The sequence below is a fragment of the Scatophagus argus genome, chromosome 6, assembly GCF_020382885.2.
Source record: "Scatophagus argus isolate fScaArg1 chromosome 6, fScaArg1.pri, whole genome shotgun sequence".
NCBI lineage: Eukaryota > Metazoa > Chordata > Actinopteri > Scatophagidae > Scatophagus > Scatophagus argus.
The window spans coordinates 7,623,257-7,648,602 of record NC_058498.1 but is presented as its reverse complement, the minus strand read 5'-3'; the positions used below and the strand labels follow the sequence as shown (position 1 = coordinate 7,648,602).

Below are 25,346 nucleotides of genomic sequence, written 5' to 3'. Positions count from 1 at the left end.
GAGGGGTTAAGAGGTGGTGGTGGGGGGGATACAAGCCTTCAGGGCTTTACCTCCCAACACCTCCCTTGTGGGTTGGAGGAGTGTGTGTGTTTGTGGGTGTGTGGGGGGGGGGTCTGCATCCTGTTCAAGCAGGGTGGGGTGAGGTAGGAGGGGAGTGGAGTTGGGGGGGTACCTTTCCACAAGCCGCAAAGCAGCATATGGATTTAGACATGGAGCAGGAACAGAGCGGGGCACCATATGGGTGAGCCACTCCAGACCAGCCACCGAGTACCAGGTCCCCGGGCTGTCTGTGGCTCTGTCTCCTCGTCCCTCTGGCTGCTAACCTGGCCCAGAGTCGGCACCAGGTCCTTTTCGCCGTCTGCCTTTCGGTTACCTCTCTCTCAGTTCTGGCCAGGCTCTGCCAAACTCACAGACTAATCCTGGGGACTGGGTGGCTGTCTGCTCTGCTCTGGTCTCTCTCTCTTTCTCTTGGTTTGCCTGCCAAGCTGGGCCATTGAGCCCAAGGTCTGTCTCTTCTTTCTGGTTGGAGATGTCTGAGCTGAGAGTGATGCTGCTGCTTCACTGTCTCTCAGTCTGTCTGTCTGTCTGTCTGTGTGCCTCCCCCAGAGACTGATCTGGACGACAGGTTGGGTGTCTTCTGTTGCTGCTGCCTACTGTTGCTAAGACCTCGCTGCAGGGAGCAGTCAGTGAACCCCCTCCACCCACCCCTCCTTATCAAAACTTAAAGCTGCCACCCCAGCACAACACAACCATCACCACAGACAAGCAAGCAACAGCAACAATGAGCGATGACAGAAGGAGGGATGAGGATGTGTGTGCGTGTCATGTGTTTTTGTGCATTTGAGTGTAGGATATATGTGAGTGTCTGCCTGCTTCAAGGACTTTGTGCATTCAGTGTGAGAGGCTGGTTAAGCATGTATATTTTTATGTGTTTGTGTTTGTGTGTGTGGGTGGCTGAGTTTGACTCGGCTATATGTTTGTGTGTGTGCATGTGCCCACATATGGAGCATACGAGAGGGGCAGGGAGACGAGGTGGGGTGGGTGGGAAGTGGTTGTTTTTACTTATCAGGATCTGTGATAAAATTGAGAACTCAACAAAGACGGAGGGCTCGGTGGCAGAGGAGGTCTCCGTCTCTGCTGTGCAAGCGTGTGTGTGTGTGTGTGTGTGTGTGTTTACATGTATGTGACTGTTTCTTGGCGTGCACGGCTGTAAAACTGTCACACACATCAGAGCTGCCATCGCTGTATGCGTTTGCTACTATTATTAACCACTATGTACGCACACCAATATGTTCCAGAGAGCCCTCCCTGGCGCACTGCATATGGCACACAAACCCAAACAGACACACACACACGAGCACGCACACACAAGCAGGCACTCGCTTTCCCTGCAAATGAAAACATTTGACTTGCCAGATTTGAGAGTTGTCACAGCCCCGCCCACATCAGTTGTCTGTGTTTGAGCGACAGTTGAGGGGCTGTGGAGACTCTAATCTCATGCAAGACCAGCAGGAAGTGATGCGTTTGTGTGTGTGTACAATACGACATAGAAACAGTAGACATGTTCTATATATATATATGCATCCTAAGAACCATATATAAATATCAGTCTGTGTAGCTCAGGTAAACTAATACCCTTGAGTCCATGGACATATTTAATCTGTTGTGTTTAGCCATTAAACAGACTAGACAGGTGTTTCTGAAATCAGACCCTACCTTCATTTTTATCTTTCAATTTATAATAATATATTTTAGGGATAAAATTCTGGAATGATCTGTTTATTCATCACTTTATGTATTAACTTACAAAATGTCAAAAAACATCTGAGAAAAAAAGCTTAAGAAATTCAGTGTCTAACGAGCTAAAGCAAAAAAAAATCAGCACATTCTCATATTTGGGAAATGAGAACCAGTAAATATTGGGCATATTTGCTTAAAAAATGATCATCAAAATAGCTGCAGATGAACTATCTATCAATATGCTCACCAATTAACATAAATAATGATTAAGCACTAATTATTTGCATCCATATGCCAACCATTCTCCTCCTCTGAAAATGGGAGATCTGATCATTAAATGTAAAGTTTGTACAGACAAAATCAATACATACATTGAAAAGAAACTGCTAAAGAGAAAATAAAAACTTGCCAAAACATAAAACGCAACTGTTGTAGTGTACCAGCAAATACTTTGTCTAAAACTTGAAACCTGGCTTTGAGATCCCCGTCTCTGAGTCTTCTGCCTCCAGTCCAATACGACAGAGTCAAACAGAATGTAATCTGACTCACAAAACTGAAAAAATGTCAGTTTTATTCACAGCATGTCCTTTTGGAATCAGAGCCTCCATTACTCTTGATAATCTCCAGACATACAGCAAAGCAGTTCCATGTGCATAGAGATGTGAAAATCTCAGAGACCAGTATCTAAAAACCTATCACCAAAACTACCAACTTGGCTACATATCACTAGCGGTAAATGAGAAATTAAGTTTTTGTCCAAATTTGGATGAATCTGCCCTTTATACTGAGCTCAGCAGTGTTCCTGTTCCAGCACCCCTTTCAGTTTTAACCAAACAGACTGCTTGTATGAGATATGCAACTTATAATCTGTCTTTTCTTCATCTGTCAGTCTGTTTTCCATTTCCTACATCATACCTGTATGACTGACTCCCCGTCGCATCTGTAGCTCTTTCCACTTCCCTCCCTCCATAACTGGGCCCTATACCATGGGGATAACTAAACAGGAATGGCACCAAGGAGGGGGGGAACACGGGGGGTGGTATTATTTTACAGTGCCTTCGTACAGTAAAGCCCCCCCCACCACCACCAATACCACACACTCACACATGTACTCACACATATACACACACACACACCTTGCTTGCCATTTTCCCAAGACAAAAGAAAAAAGAGGCAGCTAATATATTTGCAGCTTTGCGAGGGGGGGCGGTTGGAGGAGCGGGGAGGAAGCTGCTGCTAGGCTGGGTTTGGCAGACGGTGGTGTGTGTGTGTGTGTGTGTGTGTGAGCGCTGTTTATCGTGAGTAGAGAAAGGGGTATCACTCAGCGAGACAGAATGCTCTGGGTTCCCCCAGCGGACGATCCTGCCATCACCGCACCACAACACTACAACAGCACACCGCAGCACTGTGCAGCTTTGCACCGTGCCCCTGCAGAATAGCAACGTGGAGCAAGGAAGAGCAACAAAACTTTGCAGCACACAGTGACAATCTTGTTTTTCTACTCTTAAAAATAGGCCTAAATTTCACATTTATTCCTGCTCTGCCCTGATTCTTTTAAGAAGTAATTGTGGTGGGTTAAGTTATATGTGGTTAAGGCGCACAGCGGGTGCTGCGGGGATTCCACACGTGAGAGAACATACTCTTTGAACTAGGCTTAACTGTCTCTAGCACATACAGTATATGCATGCACCTCCCCTCTTGGCTACTCACCATCAATAAAAATGAGAAAAGCAGCTTTCAAGATCACACCAAATGGACAAAATAATGTTAACCAGTTTCTTTTTTAAGTGTCTTTTACAAAAGCATTAAATGCTAAACTCAGCATTAGCCATGGTGTTTCGTTTTGGGTGTGAACTTCATGAGTAATACATTCGTTTTCCCATGTGCTTGCAAATGGATGCAAGAAGGGAAAGGAATGAGGATGGAGCAAAAGGACAAATTGCTGAAAATATACTATGAGGCAAAAAAAAAAAGAAAAAGAAAAAGAAAAAGAGGAAAGAAAGACCGAGGCAGATGGACAGACTGGCAAGAGTGAATGTCATCGGGAAGGAGAGATGGAAAAGGTGTTCGATGGATGGACACAGCACCAGAGAGGAAGAAAGGGAGGCAGAGAGAAGCAGCACAGTTCATGCTCCTCTCCCCACGCAGCAAGGACTCCTCCCTGGGGGGACTCAGACTTTAAGCCCTTGCCCTGCTTTATATTCCCTTGGCTACTGCAGCCAGATCAATCTAGCTAGCTACCCAGTGTAACTCAACCCAGTTCAGCGCAGCCTGGCCCCCAGAGCCCTCTATACAGGGTGTAGTTTTAGGAGGAGTGCAGGCTGGTGGCAGGCAAATTTGTAAAAGCACCACTGGTATACCCATATTAGAAGCAGACTTCGAAAGGTCTATATCAGTGTTTTTTATGTGTTAGCCCATTACTACAATTCACATGTACTTTACATTATTGTCAGCTATTTTCAGAGCATGCTGTACTGTTTTGTGTTTAATCTATCACAGTGCACATTGTTCCTGCTTTTATTTTTTTGTCAAAGTTAATTTATTATTTCCTGGTAATGCAATTGTAAGTGCAGACTGATTTGAAAAGCCTGCACTGAATTACCACACAAAAATAACATAACTCAAAATAATGCGGACAAGATGTTCACTGTGATGGATTACCGAACTCAAGTGAAGTTTTTGCAAGATGAGCTTTTAAAACAGATGGAAATGAAGAGAAAACAATTAAAGCTGGGAAAATAGTAAAAACAAATTCGAACGCCTAAAAGATTGTGGTGTGTTGCACATATGCACATATCTCCGAGAGGATTCAACTATGTGTGAACTGTGCTCAGCTCTGGAGCAGTGTGTCACACATGGGCAGCTAACGTGCACAGGTTATCAAAGGACAGGGGTATCAAACGCGCTAGGAGTTATTTTGTTCTCTCTACAAGGTAACAACTGACAAAAACTCTCTCCAGCCATGTAAAAACTGTAGTTTTAAGTCACTGTGTGTGTACTGATATCATTAATGTCATTGTATCCAATACTATAACTACAAGACCACTCAGTTGATTCAAACTGATGACTATAAGGCTCAGATTGGGTGGATAACTGCAGGTCCTTTTATTGCTACAATATAATTTTTATGTTTATGACTGCAAACAGAGCAAAACCTGTTAAAAATTCATACCTTAAAGTAAATAATCTGTCAGGTTTTAAGTGTGTGTGTGTCAGATAACTCACGGCATCACATTTTCAAATTAATTTCCCATTAATCAACACTCCGGGCCCAGTTAAAGTCAGGATGCGTCACCCACTCCGAATCCCTGCAGTGAGCATACTCCATCCACTGAGGAAGACCACAGGTTACGCTAATGAACCTGATATATTTTGTTCTTGCACTTAGTGAATACACTGTTGGTTGAAGTCCATACGACATACTCCATACGACATGCCACAAGTCACACACCATGTTATGCAAATGTTCAATCTACGAAATTAGCCCAGCTGGTTCCTCATCAATACTCTGAATTACATTTGATTGTTATCATGATCCATTATAATATAACACCATATTGCAATTCTATTGCTGTGCACTGGCTGGTTGACTTCATAAATACATTAAAAATGTAATATATAATAATGAATTTTTTTTTCTTTTTCTTGCTTAAACTATACACAGTATTCCCCAGCTGAAGGCTGCTGTGCTGGAATCAGAAATACGCTTTAAGATTTTGCTTTAAGACGAGGTAAAAGTTGAGAAAGACCGATACCAATTTGAATATGTTTAATAAAATGCAAGAAAACCAGTATGTGCAAAGCTGTCTTTTTTTCGCATATGTGTCAAACATGTAGAATTAATGGAGTTTTAAGGCTATAGTGGTTTGCAGCAGGCAGGAACCCTGGTTGTGCAGCCAGTGCTTCAGCAGCATAATGACACAGTCAGCAGGGCTACTAACACATCAGCGCTGGAAACCACAGTGTCTCCACTCACCCTTCCTTCACCTCTTCCTCCCGCACGCTCTCATGCCCTCTTCATCACCTCCTCTCTTCCTTCCCTTCTCTCTGGTTCCCTCCATCCCCCCACTCTCCGTCCTCTTTCACCTCCCTCCTAAACCCCCTGTCGTCATCTTGGATTCCCCCCTTCCTGCATACCCCACCTTTTCCTCACCCTTACCAACACCCCTCGTCCCCCTTCTCGCCCCCCTTTTCCCAATTAGTCTGTCTGTGTGCAGCTACCCAGCCGATCTCTGCCCATCCTGCCGGTGCTGGTTCGCTCACCCAGCCCCTCTGGCGAACATGACAAAGAGAGATCCTCAGTATTCAAACAGACACACTGCTTTCAAATGCCGAATGGCAGGGTCGACCTGGGTGCAGCTTTAAGCAAAATATTCAAATTCTCAGCCTTTCTTTTTTAAGAATTTGCATGGATATGCATTCATTTGCAATGTGTAAAGGCACAAGGACAGCTGAGCCTTGGTTTTAGAGAGAGAGGGGGAAAAAATAAATAATGCAGAATAAAAATGTATGACAATATGAAACCCTGATTGGGTAGACTGGAGGATTGAAACTAGGTTCCAAACTAATGAAAACACAAAGTCATAAACAAATGACTCATGTACATTTTTGGCACAGAAATGTACATGAGTCTGATGAACTGATAAATATCTGTACTTCTACTTGGAAAGGGAGTGACTTAGTCTGTGATCTAATTCGCTGTAAACAGCAAAACTTCCTGAACAACTTCCTGTCTTTTCAGTGATCTCCAAACTGCACCAGATATCGAAAGGTTACTGGATGTAATGCTATAATGAGAGAGAAAGTCAGAGTGAAAAGGACTGAGAGAAGCACAGAGGCAAAGATTTCATAACAGACAGAAAAGCAAGAGGCTGAGGAAAAAAGAGATAAAGTGGGGGATCCACATCCATGTTTAATGTCTTCATAAAGATTTTTTAAAAATTACAAAAGACATTAACAGTGTAAATCCTAAAGAGACTTTAGCTTTATTATATGGTGAGCAGATTTTGTTCCTCTGAGGCAGACAGAACAAGAGCCTAATTTTTTTTTTTTTTTCTTTTTTTTGTTGTTGTTGTTGATTTTAGTGCCTTCCGAGCATCACCATTTCACATTCAAATACGTTGCAAAATCAATAGGACTTTACCAATAAATACGGAAAAGGCACAAGAGATTAATCTACTGTCATGTTTGAGACCACAGCATATTTATCCAGTGCCTTACAAGTACCAAACAATCCATATCAGCAACTTATTTCAATAATATTCACCAGCCCACTACATCTTCCTTGAACAATCATTATTTTCTAAGCCTAGGAAATAAATGCAGGTCACTTACTATGAAGTGCTGCATGGGCCGTATTACAGCAAAGAACTGCTTGACCACAGAAGGACATGCATACCAACGTAAACCACACTTTGACACCACAAATCTGTTGTCAGAGCGAATTGTCACAAATGACCAAGCAACATGTTCATTTTCTTCCGAGAGCTATTTTGACTAGAACGCAATTCACAGAGATATTTAGAGAGTGATAACCAGGATTTAATCATTGATACCAGGACGTGTCTCTATATCTCTCTCGGATCGGACTCAGGTGAGCCTGACCTCTGGCCTTCTCTTGTGCAAATCCATGTACGAACTTCATTTTCTTCAATTAATATCAGAGTGGTTTCTGCATATATGATTATAGGTTAGTCAACTGGGACCATATGTTAGGAAAGAATGTGAACACAACATAAAATATCTGCAACTGCAGTATTTTTGTCCAATAGCAACTGTAATCAGAGGAGACACTTTGTCTCACTTACACAAGCCCATAGATGAACAGAATTGTGTGAATGGGGAAAACTTAAAAAAACATAAGTGGAGTAAGAAAGAGGACAAATGAAAACACAGAAAACGACAGAAAGACATTGACAGTGACAGGGGAGATGGCAGAGAGGCCAGATTTAGAGACTGAGATAGAGACACCATTCTGTAGGAATAAAAAATCTACAGAATAGTCAGGAGAGAAGCAGAAGAACAATGGGCAGAGGCACAGCCTCCTCTGGCCGCTGCAGACTGCAGACCCTGCAGAGATTTCTTTCATTAGGCTTTAATAGTATGCTGCCGGCTTGCCATTCTGACCTGCGCTCTGTGCCAGTAATAAGAACGGCCTTCAAAGCCGGACCAAAGCAACAGAGCTGCTTGAGAGCGGGGAAGGGGGGGGGGGTTGATGGAGAGAGGTGGAGGGGCACATGAGCCGATGAGGTGCACTTTCAAATTGACACGGGGGCGTTACATTTTCACATTCTTGCTCACTCTGCCCAGGCTGATAGGAGAGTGAAACGGGGAAAGAATGAGTTTTGTATTTCTGGATGTTTTTTTTTTTTTCTTTATCCCCTCCACAAGTTTCTGTTGCCAGTGACCCCTCTGCTGCAGAGTGTCTGTGTTAAGGGAGGTTATTTTGGTTAACAATGGTTCTGTGCTTCCAGAACTCTTCTCCAGGAGGTGTTGAAGGTGGCAGATTGATCTTCTGGCCTCTTCAAGCACTTGCCAACACCTGACAGGTATACATGTTCTTATATTCATGTGTGTATGTGTCACCTCTATAGCAACAGGAAGGCCTGTTTGCTAAAAATATTTGTCAATTTCAAATGTGCACTTCCAGATCCTTAAGGGCCTCACAGATGCCTAAACCAAGGACAAACTGAAGGCCTTAGTTTGGCTCTCCTGTGAATAGCGTGTATTTCCACTGGCCTCAATATATTACACCGCTCTCTTAAGCAGAAACGTCACTGGAAAATTAGCATCCCAGAAGCCATTGCATTTACCCTCAGAGCTGCCCTTACTCCTGTTTAACAAGAGCAGGTAAAATGTTGCTTGGATTTTAGTTTTTTCTTAGGTTGTCCTGCATATGTAGGATGAACTCAATCATTTGTGTTAACAAGAGGGATAACATCCCCCTAACCCTCGACTGTCCGGCCCCCAATTCATTTCTCGTTTATCAGCTGTTAATGACTCACTTCCAATATAAAAACATTCCACAGGGGTAGCATACATGCCATCCATTGTATTGCACTCATTTCTTTCCTGCTTCTTACACAATGGATGTATTTATGTTATGCGGCGAGGGGGCATATTGCTTGGAGAACAAGTATGTGGCATCAACAATAACAGTGTGCATTATTCCAGTGCTAATAACCTGTCCTGCTGATGTCCTTTCTACGTATCACAGATGGGCTCAGACAGGGGAGAGCGGCAGTATTATGCCTCTGCAGAGATCTTCTACTGAATATATTACCATGTGATAGGGGGAGATGTCTCACTCCCTAACACACACACACACACACACACACACATATTGTAGTGTTGGGCCAAGAGAGCTGCATATGCCCCAAACATACAAGCATGGGCTTCATTAATGGTGTGCCAGGAGGAGAGGGAGTGGGAGTGGGAGTGGGTGAGGGAGAGAGAGAGAGAGAGAGAGAGAGAGAGAGAGAGAGAGCGAGCTGCCGGGGGGGGAGGGGGGGGGGTTTCCTTCTTTAAGCTTTTAGCTCCCACAGGGCAAAGCTGGACTGTATGGACCCTGATGTGGGCCTGCCCCTAACACATGGCGTCACACATACATACACACAAAGAATGTATATGCTGAAGCTCAGCAGGGTAGCAGCAGTGCAACACTTGCTTCTAAACATTTTGCTGTGGACGTCTCATTGACAGATGTAACAGGGAATCTAGCAGAGGAGGTCAGGTCATCGCCGCACCCTCCTCTTCCTCATTCTCCTTCGCCTCCCTCTCCCCATCCTTTACTCTCCCTTTGCACAACACCCTATTTCTCCTGCAATTGCTTCCATCTCTCTCGTCTCTGGGTGGTGGCTGCTGCTTGTGCCATGTATCAGCGAGTGCAGTTAAAAAAAATGCACACCAATTAAGCCACATCGTTACAAGTGTGATGGCTCTGTTGGCAACAGCAGCATGTGGTTAAAGTAAGTCTGGCATCTGATACCGTAAATATGAGTTTCCTGGTTGACAGGGACAACCTGTTTCCTGTTTCATCTACACGTGTAGATGCAATCTTTTTCCCTCTGTGACTTCAGCCATAATGCTGAAAGAGTGTTTTAGTATACAAAAATATAATACACTGTACATTTCGAAGAATGCATATACTGCAGCACTGCACATGTCCAGTTAAACCCAACAAGGCACTTTGACAAATGAATGTAGAATACAAGGTTTCAGCATGAAAAAAACAAGGTGGAAGAAGATGACCACATGACTAACAATGTCCCTGTTCCCTATTCTGAAATTTCTGTTCCTTTACTGTAACCACATGTGCAAAAACAGTTTCAAACAGACTCCAGCAGTTACATATTTTAATGTGTAAAATCTCTCATAAATAAGAAGTGCTTTGTATAAGCCTGGATTAATCTTAGGTTTAATTTAACAAACTTCTGAACCTGTAATCGGTCACGTAATCAATCTCCTATCTGCCTATATAGTATCTAACATCCACTGCAGTTATCATAATTCACTGAACACAATGTGTGCTGAATGGTGTAAAATTCTCAGGATAAGCTAACAGTCAGTAGTTACTGACCAGATAGAAACTAGTTTAGTGGCCATTCACCATTCATTTTCTGTACACTGCTTTTGAAACAAGTCATCCTAGGAGTGGAGTGACAGCTAAAGCTCAGCTAGCTGGTAAGACTTGTAGGATGGCTACATCTGTAGCTGAATCCTCTGCTGTCCACCTGCAGCTTGGGAAACACAAGCAGCCCACAGCTCTTAACTTCACTGACAAAACCACACCACTGCTTTCTCTTCGCCAGTCACTGGGCGATGCTGCAGAGATGTGAGCAGCGGCGCGTAAAAACACTTCCCCTGCTCTCCTCTTGCCTCTACACCACCCTGCTTCTCCCAAGAAGCCAGCCCAGAGGTCAGTGCAATCAGGACCCATGAGCAACAAAGGGGCCTAGTTAGGCGTCCAGCTCAGTGCCCGAGCCAAAGGCCAGCTTAGCGGGGCGAGACTGTCCATTAGGCAAGACCCTGGAACACCCGAGGGATCTGAGGTGAAAAGGGTTAGAAAGAAGAATAAAAACACTATCAACCCAGACGCATAGACACACACATTCTCAAAGACATACAGAGATCATATGAGGCCTTGTTTGACACCGCTGTCAGGGTGCAGTGAAGGGGAAAGACGAGACCCTGTGACACAAAGAGACATCACACACACATACATGTACACAAATTCATACACACACACATATTTAGACCTATACCTCTGCACACACACACAAACGAGAGAAAGGTATAAATTTCCATCTCATCATCTCATCTCTCAGGTTCCCACACGTTGCGTCTTGCCGTTACAGCTTCACACAGCTGGATGCAAAGGCACTCAAAAAGCCGACAAAAGACGTTCATTCTCAACAACTCGCCACGACACGTCACTGTCTCCTGTCTTTTTGGGGGGAGTGGAGGGTCCTTGTGAAAGGACTCTGGTCTGACAGAGGTGCTGTACTTTTCTCTTTACTGTTGTCAACCATCCAACACATTCCTCTGTCCAACACGTTCGGTCAACACAAACTTTACAACGTAGTATGTCAGTATGCTGCAAAGCACTTCACCTACGGTATATTAATGTCCTTGTTCTTAGACCCTGTGTCCATATAGCGTTTTTGTTCTCCCACAGCTAGCGTCTTTTTTTTTCCAATTATTCCCAATGAGGACAGGGCTTATTGCAGCAGCATGTGTCCACTTACAGAACAAGGGGCTTCAGCTTGCACCTTTTTTCCAGAGCGTTATGCCTTTCTGTGAGCTATAAGCACTTTATGTTGAAAATATGTGAATTTTTCAGGACGGCTCTGGGGTCGTCACTGTCGCTCTTTCTCACGCAACCAATCACTGTCAACCAATAACCAAGAATTTGGAGGAGAAGCTGGTCTTGGCCCTGTCTGTCTCTCCTGAGATTTATCAAACAGAAACTATCATAACGGAAATGAAAAAAATACTACATGAACACAGAGCTTTAATTTTAGTCCTGTTTAAGTACCTTGAGAGCAATGAAAAAACTGCAGTCAACTTGGTATGTGTTCATATACTTGTACAATAATGCCATTTCTGATTCTGACAGATCACATATTGGTTGCGCTTCACATCTGAACTTGTCCATTTCTCCATAACTGTGCAAATCACTTTATCACTGGAGTGAGGACAGCATATTATGATTTTTAGATTTCTGGAAACACAACATTACATTCTTAAAACATTCACACTCAAACTGCAGCAAGTCCCTCTGCTTTTTGCTGCCTCCATCGCTTCTCTGTTTCCTTCTCACTCCGTCATTCCTCTCACCTCTCACCTTGCCTTCATCTTTCTACCTCCATCCAATTTCATGACTTTTTCACCTCTTTTCATCTTTCTCTGTTACCCATTTTGCCATAAATCTCTTTTCAACTCAGCTACTTCCCATTCACCACCTCGTTTTCTCTTACGTCTATGTCTTCTCCTACATGACTGCTACTGTTCTATATTGTTCTCTCCTTTGGGTGCTATACAAGGTCTCAACTGAGGGCCACATATCAATGTTTTCAAGTTACCATGTCTGGCCCCCTGTTACCAAACCCCTGCACACCCACCCTGACTCCTCCAGCACCACTCTCACCCACTATCTGCTCCTCACCTAAGGGTCAATACTAAGCTCCCTCAAGGCTGAAACCACCAATCATGTCCACCAGCACCTCTCTTTTACCTCAGTGCCTCAGGACAGTGCTACCTCCACCTCACTTCCAAAGAGCCCCCTTCCTGCCTCCCCCAATCAGGGCCAGTCCAAAGCTGGGGCCACCAATCACAGCATGTCAGGCAGCCTGTCCTGATGGAGCATGGTGTCAGTGCAACACTCAGAGTTGCCGAGGTTGAAGCCTCGAGAGACCTTCCGCCTCTCCTCTCTCTCTTTTTGTCTGTCCTTCCCTCCTTCTCTGTCTGGCTGATGACACACAGAGCATTTGAGCAGAGATGGATGTACAGGACTATGTGAACGGAAAATAAGTTTAGCCTGAAATCATGGCATCTCCAAAAAAACTTGACAGCAAAACTAAATAAGCACAGAGAGCAGGAGAGAGAACATCTGAGTAGCAAATTTAAAAGAGACAAAAATATCTGTCCAGACACACACACACACACATATACATATAGTGAAAACTTTGAAAAAATGGGGTTGTAAGCATAGTTCATGTTGACATGGAAGTTATCACTATTTTGACATGTATGAGGGAGATCAATGCTGTTAGCACAGCTTCAAAGTGAGCACTCAAGACGAGTGTCACCAATTCTGTATCCGATCGAATGTGAAATACGGGCACAATCTGCCCTTCTGTTCTTGAGTTATGGTGCTGTATAATGGCCAGAAAAGTGTTTTTGCAGAAAATTATGATGTCAACGTGAACTTGACCTTTGACCAACAAAATCTAATCAGTTCATCCTTGAATCCAAGTGGACCTTTGTGCCAAATTTGAAGAAATTCCCTCAAGGCGTTCCTGAGATATCATGTTCACAAGGCTAGGATGAACAAAACAACAGCTGTGAACATCAGGTACTGGTGTCAATCCAACTGAACCAAAGGGCAAGAGCTTTGTCTTAGGCCCTTTGTTTTGCACCAAACTGTACCAATTACAAAAGGAAATCTCCATCATCAAAGAAGAAAAGATATCCCTTTTACTACACCAAAGCTAATTAATTCAAAATGTATTGTACCATACACGATATGTTTTAAATAAGGTCTGTGACTCAGTTTATCTCAACTGGGAATCTCTTTCTCTGCTACAGCGATTGCTCTCCTCACCACCTACATATACCAAATGCAACAAGCTCACAAAAAAGGCCAACTAGGAAATGAGGGAAGTCAGAAAATTACTCATGTAGAGGGTAAAAGTAGTACATCACAACATTTTTCTCAACATAAGTCCTGGAATGCAAAAAATATGGCAAATTGATTACACAGAGCAATGTACAGTATGTGTTCTTATCAAAGCACTGATATTTCCTTTTAGGATCAAATCACACCTACTGTAGCCTTGGCGTAAATGAAAAACAGCATGTTATATGGTCAACTCCATGCAGTATGCAGCAGGAAGATCAAAGGTTCCCTATTAAAATGTGTGCAATGGCCACAGAGAGTTAACATCAACTTTAGTTCACAGCTGAGAGAAGGCCTTGCAGTAAAATCTATTCATAATTCAATATTTCCTTTATTTCTCTCTGGATATTATGCTGCAACCAGGCTGGCGGGGGAAAAAATGCGGTTTATGTGTAATTTACAATATCCTGCAACGTCTTTTGAGGGGAAATATGTGATGAGGTCGTTGGAAGCGTGAAGTTTGATGAAGAGGCACAAAGCAAGAGGTGCAAAGACACAGAAGTGATGGAGTGATATGGCAATAAAACAAATAAATAAATAAAATATGAGCATAAAGGGAGTTATGAAAGAGAGAGGGTTAGAGACAGAGAGTGAAAAATGGGGAAAAGTTTAACAAGAGCACCAAGAGGTAGAACCAGAAAACAAACACAGCGTTATATTTGTGTGTATGCCCCTCAGAGCATTTATGTTGATAATATACAGTAAACACTGAACTGTAATAATGGAATGTGCAAGAAAGCTAAGGCAGGGGACAGAGTCTATAACAAAGTCCATAACTTATTTAATTGCAGCCATCAGGATCTACAGGAGGAGGAGCTACTGTCACACAAGCCTTTCGGTACATCCCAAACATATGAAGAAGCACAACATCAGTACTAAAACCCAGATTCCTTGACAGTAAATGCACCATTTCATGTCAAAAAAGCTAAACACATGGACAAACTCTAAAACATGGACGCTTCACACAAATCTTCTCTCAGATGTCAGACTTACAAGAAATGGACAAAGAGATAAAGAGGTCACAATGCACTTGAACTTTGACCTCTGACCACTGAAGTTAACTCAATTCATCCTTGAGGTCATACAAGTGGACATTTGGGCCAAATCTGAAGAACATCCCTGCATGCATCCTTGAGATGTGTTCACAGGAATGGGGTGGACATGGAGGCATAAAATCTGATTATTTCCAGCACATTTAGGACAAGGTAGCTGGTAGAAGTACAGAGTACTAGTACTAGTTTTGCAGGCTTATAGCTCAGGTATTTTCATTCTTTCTTAGCTCTTCATGAAATAACATGCCAAATCTAACTAGAAAAATGAACAGAATAACATACATGTACAGCAGACACAAATTCAACACATGATAAATAAAATGACAGTGCTGGAGCCTGTCAACCGTAAAAAAATGTTTGTGCTCGTCGTGTTGGGCAAAGAAGCTTTATATTTCAAAAAAGTGTGTATCTGTATTTCAAACAGTCATCTGTTCCTGGAACTTGCTAAGTGTTTATCATGTTATCCTCAGCTGGCCTTCTATATACCACACTGTGGTTAGCTAGAATTAACTGGAAGAAGCATTTTCTGTTTGTGGTTGTGCATGTGCGTGTGAGTGTGTGTGTGTGTGTGTGTGTGTGTGTTCTGTCTGCAGTGATTTTTTTTTACACAACTTTGGGATGAGATCTGAGAGGAAATGGACAGATTTCCATCTGTCTGCTTCATTTGCAAAAAAAAAAAGCCCTTCTTGCGATTCAAATATATGCTTTAGCCCCCCCACCCTCCCGATCTTTCCATTTCTATCCAAATGGCATCTGCGGATGACCAGGGTATCAAGAGTCTCAGGGGCCGAGGAAGGAAAAGGGAGAGCAGGAGGGGAAAAAGAAAAACAGAGGAGAGAGAGAAAGAGAAAGAGGGAGCAAGCGCCTCTCACTTCACATTTCCACAGCACCACCCCGGCGTGCCAGCCAGCCTGCAGTCTGTTCTCCTTTGAGCTTTCTATTCTACCACAGCACAGAAAAAAAATCAATTCATATTTCCATAATCCACACTCCTGTCTGTCTACATGTCTTTGCCCCCCATCCCTCCATCCCTCTCCCTCTCTCTTTCTGTCTCTCCGTCTCTCTACCCCTCTCCCCTGGGGTAGAGTAACCCCTCCACCCCGATCCTACGGCCTACAAATGTCATTACGCTGAGCAACAATAACGGCCTAAACAAAAGGAGGCCTTGCTCTGAGCTCTGAGCCCCTCTGTGGAGACTGTTGGCTGCTGCTGCCATATGCTGGCCAGCTCGGGCCACAGAAAGAGACAGAGACTGTGGCTACTGAGGAGCCCCACAAAGGAGGAAAGGAGCCCTAATCCTGGTAATGAGCTCCGTGAATACAGCCTTTATGTATATGGGGGAAAGGGCCAATCCCTCTGTACACAGCACGCTAACTAGCCATCTTAAGGGCCATCTTATCCACACAAACGATCTGGTCGACAACAGAATGAAAGAAAAGTAAGGTTGTGGTGGGGGGGGGGGGGGGCTAAAAAGAAAGACATGTTGGGGAAGAAGGATGAGACAGGCCCATGTCAACACATACACTATGTTTACACTATGTGATTTTTTTTCATCTCTCCTGGATCCAGCTGCTCTTTTCCCTCACTTCCATTTCCTGTGCCTACCTCTGTAAGTGTGTAATTTCTTGCTCACACTCTCATTCCCTCACTCCCTCTACCTCTTACTCTGATAGCACGCTCTGGCTCTTGTGGGGCAGGCAGATATCGCCTGAAGCATCTTTCTACAAGCCCGTTTATTCCTCAAAGTGGATCAGAGAGGCAGGAGAGCTGTTAAAACTCACTGGCTTGGCTGCTGTGCTGAGATTGTTAGCCTATGCACATATTGTTGTCTTTCTATTTTTATTCCTTCTTTTTTTTTTTTATTTGTCCATTTTTCTCCTCAGTTCATTGGTGGGCTGAGTCAGTCAGCTGTCCAATGATCTGCTCCAGTTTGTGCTGTGGCCACTCTTGGAGAAGGAACAATACTCTACACGTCAAATCTCTGTCTGAGAAGACACAGCAGCAGCGAGCAGGAGTCAAGGAGTCGTCACATGTTGGAGCAACAACAGGAGAATAATGCAACCTAATCTACTAACAGCATGATGTGCGCAACACAGAGATTAACACATATATTATTATGGGCCATGTGATCATTTTGATCAAGTTGGAAGTCGACTGTTGTTCTTTGAAGGTGAAGCCAGAAAGACACCCTGCTGAGGCGGTGTATTTTTCTAACAGTGAAGAGCAAGACTTTTAAATAAAAGGAATATTAAATTTAAATGATCGTAACCCAAACAGTGAGCGCATATTGTCCCCCTGAGACAACTGAAAAGATGTGTGATTGGCTTTAAGGATAATTTTGGTTGATGACAACGTGGGTCTTAATTCATTGTTTTGACCAGAAATGATAACATTGTGTGTGAGACCTCAGAGTGTTGACTAGAGACAGAGAGGGGATGCTGCATCGGGGATGGATTAAAAATATGATGGATTAAAAAAACAAAAAAAAAAACAAAACACAAGTATAGATGATTGCAAAAATGCTGACCCGATGATCATTCAAGTAATTAATTTTATAACCTAGTTTGTACAGCAGCCCGAAATGGACAAACCAAACACTCCTCTTGAGGAGGCCTTCACGTTTTTATGGGTCTCTGTAGGGGAGGGTGAGACGAGGAGTTTTCAACCCGTTCATCTTGGCCTCAGTACCAATCTGAAAATTGAATATGTGCAACCATAGTGAAAGCAAAGGTGAAAAGTAAATTACAAGCTCTTAACCTCCATCAAAAGCTAAACTTTGTCCTACTGTACTTACCATAGTTGTGCACACACACAATAAGGAAACAGAGGGGGTTTTGGGTAGTTTTAACCTCAAATAAAATACTTTAGGTAATCTGGTTGTAAAATGTGGGCTTGTTTATAACCTGCGATGTTCAGTCAGCTGTTTCGTGCCCCTTTGGACTTTATTGCAGGTAAGTTTCCATGATCCCAGATCTCAGCTACTTCTTTGATGAGTCATTCTAATCAACAGAAATGATTATCAAAGCTACAAAAATAAGACTCAAGTTGTTATATCCTGGAATAATCATTTACACCATGTCCTCATCAAAAATGTGATTTCCTAACAATACAGGCTAGTGGGAGACACTGAGGTGTGTATAACTGCGACACTTACCTCTCACTGGTTTAGGCAAGAACATGATGTGCCAAAAAGCAGTGCAAAACAGCTGCCAATTTTACTTTCAGACTGAAAACAAACCCAATAACGCCATAAATGTGAAACAATGGGAAGCAGACACAGTAGCACCACGAGAGAGAAAAGGGAAAACAGAGGTGTGCATTCCTGTCACGGCTGCATGATAATTACTGATTCGTCAGTTATTGAAGACCTGCTCACTGCTTTTCATTACCAGCGCAGACGTAAAACGAGACGGAGGGGAAGAAGAAGAGGAGGAGGAGGAGGAGAGCGAGAAGAAGAGGAAGCACTGATAGGGATGAGGAGGAGAGCAGTGGTGATGGTGGTGGTGATAGGTGCTGGGCATGAGGGCATTAGGCAAGGAAGGGAGATGGGAGTCGAGGAGGAGGTAGAGGGGAGAGAGGGAGGGAGAGAGAGAGAGAGAGAGAGAGAGAGAGAGAGAGAATGAAAAAGCAGAGTGTGTTCCAACCTGGTCTGTGTGGTCCTGGGGGAAGCTCCACAGCACGGTTGGATCTAGAGGTAATTGACAGACAGCATTAATCAGCGGGTGAGAAACACACCGTCTTCGCTAGCTGCCTCAGAACACATACATATTAATGAGAGGGGTGGGGGCAAGGGTGGCTGCTGCGAGTCTGTGCACGCACGCACACACACACACGCACACACACACACACACACTTACATTTATGCACTCACTTACACACACGCACACAGAGCAGCGCACGCACAGTGAAAGACAAGAGAGAGCGAGACTGTCTAGGCTGTATGTGCTGCAAATATGCTAATCTTTATTCTCAGCGTAGATATGATAGCTTATATTATATACCAAATCTTGCACATTTAAGGTAGTCAAATCAACACATACTCTGGTTCACTCTGGTTCATTTGCTTAATGATTCCTACATTGAGACAAGACTGGCTGTTTGCTGCAGAGATGTAAAATCTAAACTAAAAGGTTTATCATTATAACAGCACTGCGATTTTTTTTGTTGTTATTGTTGTTTTTGTCAGTAAACAACCATAATGCTGAGAGATTAACCAAATTGATAAGTCAGATTTGATATCAACAGGAATTTAACCAGTTAAGTTTAACCAATTCACATTTAAGTCAATTATTGAGTGTGAATACAGAACACTGGTGTGGTTAAAAGCTTCAAAAATGCCATTATAAATGAAATACTTGGGGTTTCAGGTGGCTAATCAGACTAAATCTTAAGATAACCATTTTGCTTTGATCAGCTGTGAAGGGCATTTTTCATTCTTTCTGACATTTAAACACATTACATATTGGCTGATTAATAAAACCGTTCCCTAAGTGCCACTCTTACAGCATGTTTGTATCTCTCTTAAAGCTAGTTTCCAAACTAAAATGTGAGCCTCTCGTGGGCTTCTACCATGTGGCTGCAAAGAAAGCTGCCACCGAGCCACAGCCTGAGCACAGGGGTCTCTGGTAAACATGGCTTCCACAGCTCCAAGGTCGCCCAGTGACCTCAGCAGGAACAGCGAGGGTTTGAAGAGACAAGCTCTCACGTGCCAGGTTCACTGTCACTGGACATACAAAAGGCCTACAGGCCCATGAACACATCTCCACATCTGCCTAAACCAAGCTGGCTGACAGAAAATGAACCTGAAGCTCCAGACCTTTTGATTACACACAAAAACAAAAACTGGGAGCTCAACAGGTATAAACAACAGATGTGAAGCCAAAGGATAAGACCACTAAATTAGTGAGGAGGACATGTAACGGGCACACGATGCATAGGGTAGCTTCATGGCCATCACACCAGGCTCCCTGAGAGACAAAGAGGCATATGATGGACAAACGGATGACAGGACACAGCAGAATCCACCATGCCTTACATAATCCTGTTAGATAATTTCATGGGCCCCATCTTGAAAAGAGCGACACTGAAAAAAAGAAAAAAAAAGCAGCAGAGCTCAAAGCTCTACAGTGCGACCCCCCCCCCACTCCCTACCCTAAGATCTGACACAGTTAGGGCTATTTTATGCTGATTTACTGGGTGAGAGGATGGGAATTGCTGCTGCAGCGTGATACAAGTTAGAGGAAAAGGGACAGGAGTTATGAAAGAGGAGAGGGCAAGAGCAGCCCAGTGTTTGTAACTTCTGACAGCTCTGCTTGCTTTCTGCAGTGACTGACCAGGTGTGCATAGGCATGAAAATATGGGGCGGCTTCAACAGCCAAAACTGCAAAACCTGCAATCCCCTGCAGTGCCAGTGTTCATGTTCATGGCCGAATCAACGGGCTCCATGTTGACAGAACAGACAAGAGGAGTGTGACTGAACTGAAAATCAAGGTGTGAGTGCAGCTGCAACACAGTGCACCTTTCTCACAGCAGACATTTTGACTTGAAAAACACAGGTGAGTTTCATTAATGATGGCTTAATTCCATCAAGTGTCCCAGAAAGACATGATGCCATTGAGCCAGCATGTACAACACCAGGACCCTGGAACTGGGCCACCTGTAATGGAGTGCAATCATTTTTAATGCTGTTGATTACACTTACTTTTCCTGCTATGACAAGCCAAAATGTTTGCTGGGAGAAAAAGTCTTTAAATGCAGTCTATGCAACATGTGCCAGCAAATATAAGCATTTACTTCTAATTTATCTCCGGTAACAACGATTACAATCCTAGCATGAGTAGCTTAATGCTCCACACTTGACAAAGTGTTAATAAAGGCTGCAAAAAAAAAAAATCACAAATTAGCTTTATATGCCAAGTTAAATTACAGTCCATCTTAAGGAATGCCACATATGAAAGCATACTTAAGACATACGATCATATCCAATGACAAACTATCTTCGTGTTAAACGTTTTACATGAGTGCACTGTTGGATTGTGTTTTATTCAGCATGGAGTTGCACAGAGGGAAAGTTGTATAGCATGACACGGAGGCATGAATCAAGAAAGCTCAGCAGGCAGAAAACAGCGAGCTGTAACAACATGCAGAAATACTTTTCTCGTGCGGCTGAGGACATGTGAGAACTTCAGAACGTCACCAAACACCCTCCGTTATCGTTCATATCTCCTCTTTCCTCTGCATACTGTGCGCACTTTCCTTTCAATCCTACAGGCCCTTATTCTCCACGAGTTGTGCTCCACCTCCACATTTCTCTGACAATCATTTTGCCTCTTGGTTCTCTTTTCCACTGTCTTTTCTTATTCTTCCCCCATTTCTGCCTCATTTCCAGCCGCAGCTCTCGGTTCTCCCATGCTTGCCTAATTTTTTTGCATTTCTTCCACAACCTTTCTTTCTCTTCATCCCGCCCTCCCCTGCAGCTCCCTGTCCTATTCTTTTCTGCTAACCCCCCCCCCCCCATTTTTCTCACTTTCTTGCTTTCGCATACCCCTCCCTTTGGACGTGTGGTGTGGAGCGTGTGGTGGACGCAAGAGGGGGCCTGAAGGAGGTTAAGGCTGAAAGTTGAAGGTTACAGAGGTGAAGAGAACCCCTGCTGCTCCGCCAGGGGACACAAATGTCACCATGACAGATACTGCACCGGTTAATCCACCCTCCCCTTCCTAAAATACACATCCACACACATACAGACACAGACACACACACACTAGAGCTCAAAGATACTGACCAAAAAAATATGATTTATATGATTAATTTCTGAATCCTGCTCTGCCAAAACAAAGCACATAAAAATATTTGAAGTGCAAATGACATGATCCTAATTTTCTCCACTTAAATGTCACCAAAATTTTTCATGACTTGATTTGAAAGGCATGGACGGCCATGAGCCCACAGAAAATACACTTCTGTCTGCGGCCTCTGTGGATTTGGGCTTTTTCAAAACACAGGCTGTGGATTTTACAAGGGGATTGTATAAATGCTTTGGCTTACTCACAAGGTCATAAAACATTCTTGGCATGCAACAGACAATGGTAGCTGTCAGTTACAATAAAATATGACAAAGTTAGTTAGTTGGGGGTTCTGGAGGACACCGGCAATGGCATATGTAATCACAAGAACATAAACACACACAGGCACACAAAGCTAATAACAACATAACTGCACAACTGGAATCCTGCCCTCTTCGTGGGAACTTAGGTTACAGTTTGAAATGCCAACATGCATGTCCATGCATCTGTCCTGCAAAACATCCTCCCTCGGCCTGTCTGCACTGATTTACAAGACATCAGCCTCTCCGTCACCGAGGACGATCTCCATCGAGCCAAAAATGCAGAAAGAATTTAAAATGTGTTTATTGTATTTCCTACAGTTGACAAAATCCACAAAGTGCTGTTGCAAACACTATAAAAACAGTCCATTTGATGTGACACCAGTGGCAGCTAGAGTGACAAGGAGAAAACAACCTATAGCATATTTCACCCTAGTGGAGCGTAAACAGATCCAGTGGGTGAGAATTGAATTGAAATCACCTATCCAGAGTTAGATTCATCCATTCACACCCTAGGAAATGGAGGTGGGCAAATGCGACGGCAAGCTCAAGGAGTGACCACTGGTCCCTCTGTCTGCAAAGTGCATGTGTGTCTGTGTGCAAATTGTGTACCGTACAAGTACATGCGTGTTTACAGACAGACAGCAAGCTCAGGACTGAATATTTACTGTACAGTAGCATGTCCATTGATCTCTGAGGGCTTCAAGCGTGGCTGATCTCTCACAGTCACGATGGGGGCAACATGCAGGGGTAGTAGTGGTAGAGATGGTCAAAAATCAATGTTTTGGCTATTCCTGAGACGCCTGTCTTTAAAAGTCAGAGGAGGAGGGCGAGCGAGGAGAAAGGAGGGTTAATAGGTGAAGGGTTCTGGGAACTGAGAGTGGGGCAACAGGGAAAGAGTGGGAGGAGGGAGGATGAGGTGAGGGGGGAAATGGATGCATTGTGAAGAGTGGGAGGTAGATCGCAGCCTCTCTCAACTGACACCACTTCCTTCCTACCTCCTCAGGTGGATCATTAAACGTGACAGGATTAAACAGAATAAATTAGCAAGATATACATGCACTGAAACATGAGAGAAACAAGAAATAAGCCTACCCTTCATCTCTTATTTCATCTATTCTCTGCATAAATCTATGTCTACTGGCACTTCCAAGTAGGCTAAAAATGAAAAATGCTGGCATCTTCATCCTGGCGCACATCTATGCTTCTTGGGATTTCCAAGTAGGCTAAAAAGAAGCTGTTGGCAGAGAATGTCAATCCTAATGCTGCCCTAATGCTGCTGGCTGGAAGAAAAAGTTGGCGCATAACAGTCTGTCAGAAACCTCACACTGCCCAGCGCTGCATGGCAAGTTATTCAACTTCAACCGCTTTTAAACGCCAACTAACTTAATTGCTTTGAATGATATAAAGCTTTACAAAAAATAGCCTTTCCAAACTACTGGAAAAAGCATATGATGAAAATGAAATACACCCACAGCGCAGAGGCCTATGTTTGTGTTTCTATAGGATCACCTTAGCAGCTCAATAAAAGTGGCCTGAATGCATGGTTCTGGCTTTAAGACAGAGATTTCAGTAAAACACAAAAAGACCTAACCCTAAATCCAGTGTGAATACACATTTAGATGAAAGCCTCTAGTTTATAATTCTCTATACTATGAGAATCAAACGCAGACTTAGAGCCCTCATGGCCATCCAATGTTCTAAAGGCATAAAAAAAAACGCACTTTTTTCACCTTATTCCATGAACTACTTGAATGTGTGTTGTGAGTGAATAGGGGGCCTGTTTGTTAAGAGAGGCCAAATCCCATATGGTGAACAGCAGCTCCTCTGGTGAGAAGAGAGGCTGTGAAAGCCACCGGCAGCCCCTCTCCTCCATCCATGCTCCGGAGATGAAGGGATGTAGCGCCTGCCTCTCCTTGTTCCTCCTTTCTCTCACTCCCTTTGCCTCCTCTCCTCCCTCTTTCTTGGCCAGGGGTTAAACTGCTGCACTCTAACCTCCCTGGCAATGATTTCATTCACTCCGTTTCTCTCGCTCGCTCTCTCATCTTTAGGAGAGATTTATTTCACAGTATGTAGTGGATTAGGCCCCCTCGCATGCCCTCAGACAAAAGCATTGTTTTAGCACTAGCCTGTTCGCTGTAACGGGAGGAAGCTACAACTACTAAGCATCCACAATACGGCCATTGTGGACACAGGGCTGGAAGGACCCTGCCTCGGAGGCCGTCTAGACTTTGAGCCCGGGCCGACTGGAGAAACACAGGGAGAAAATCCCATCAGGCAGTGGAGTGAAAGTTAACTAAGGTAACCTGCTGTGAACCTGATGAAGATGTCAAGCCAACATATGGCAAAAAATGTCTATTGTCAGAACAAGGAGCTTTCTTCTCTCGGAGGGAGGGTGCGGTGGAGGAGTAAGAGGCGAGGGGGTGGCTAAAGAAGACCTGGGGGGGGGTTGCATAACCTAAAGGAAGGAATAACTGTGGTGGTCATCGTTTTACTTCTGGATCAGTAGCCTTATTCTGGCCGGGAGGAGGCCCAACCCCTACACTCACAATTAAAGGAGTAAGCAGATTAACTGGCATCTTTCAAAGGCCAGCAGAAAGAAAAACACACTCACAGACGTTTAAAACATTTCTTTCCCTTTTGCCCATCGAGCCTCAGACTTCACACTGCAAATGGCATTACATTTCATGCTGCTTTAGTGAGCAGAGGTTTTGAGAAAAGAGAAACTTCTTAAACGATGATATGGTCCTTAAGTTTACGAATACTGATTGGTCACACCTATGGTGTTACAAATGAGGACTGGGGAGTGACAGAAATAGTGAACCCCTGAGGTTAGTCGGAAACTAACCTGGAATCAATCAGAACTGATTTGTGTGTGATATCAAATTGGTATCCAGAACCAAACTGTGTCAGAAAGTGCTGATACAAAACACTCTAAAGGCTTTATAATTTCTTGTAAAGGGAACTAGCAAATGTACCATCACACTGGTCTAAATTAGGTCTGGAAATAGGCCTACATCTGTAAAGGAGAGATATTTTAATTTCAGTGCTTGAATAAAACAACCTCTAAGGTAGAGCCTGCTTTATACCAGCCAAAAACATCAACTGGCAGGCTTCACATGTGAGAGATGCTGGCCTGGGGGATTTCTAAACCATTTCTACGGCTTCATTTGAAAAAGATAAACAACAGCCTCAGCCACTGGAAGGAGAAGAAAGACAGAGCTGCATGGAGATGATGTGACCCTATTAATGCCACATTAGTTGTTCCGTCTTCCCAGAAAAATGCTTCAGTGGGATGAGCTGAGAAAGAGAGACAGAAAGAGAGAAGTGAAAGCGATACTGTCTCCAGGCTAGTTGGGATGCAACCCAATTTCACAGCTTCACGAATGAGTGGCACAGCATATGGATGCAACCTTTGTGACAGCCTCTGTGTATCACCACATATCAGCGTTGATATTCCCAGTCAGATTCCATACTGGTCCAACATTATGTCAAACAACAGCTTCGCATGACTGCATTTTCAACACAACACACTGTCAGCGTGTTTGTTGGG

General features: G+C 43.6%; 1 protein-coding gene across 3 annotated transcripts in view; it reads right to left on the bottom strand.

The window, feature by feature from the left end:
- dennd1b (DENN/MADD domain containing 1B) overlaps positions 1-25,346 on the bottom strand; it is a 117,213-nt gene that overhangs the window by 78,953 nt on the left and 12,914 nt on the right. For all 3 annotated transcript variants that reach the window (XM_046392329.1, XM_046392330.1, XM_046392331.1), the window contains exon 3: positions 18,336-18,379. In XM_046392329.1, coding sequence (XP_046248285.1) covers positions 18,336-18,379 — 44 coding nt within the window. The remainder of the gene's footprint in view (positions 1-18,335; positions 18,380-25,346) is intronic.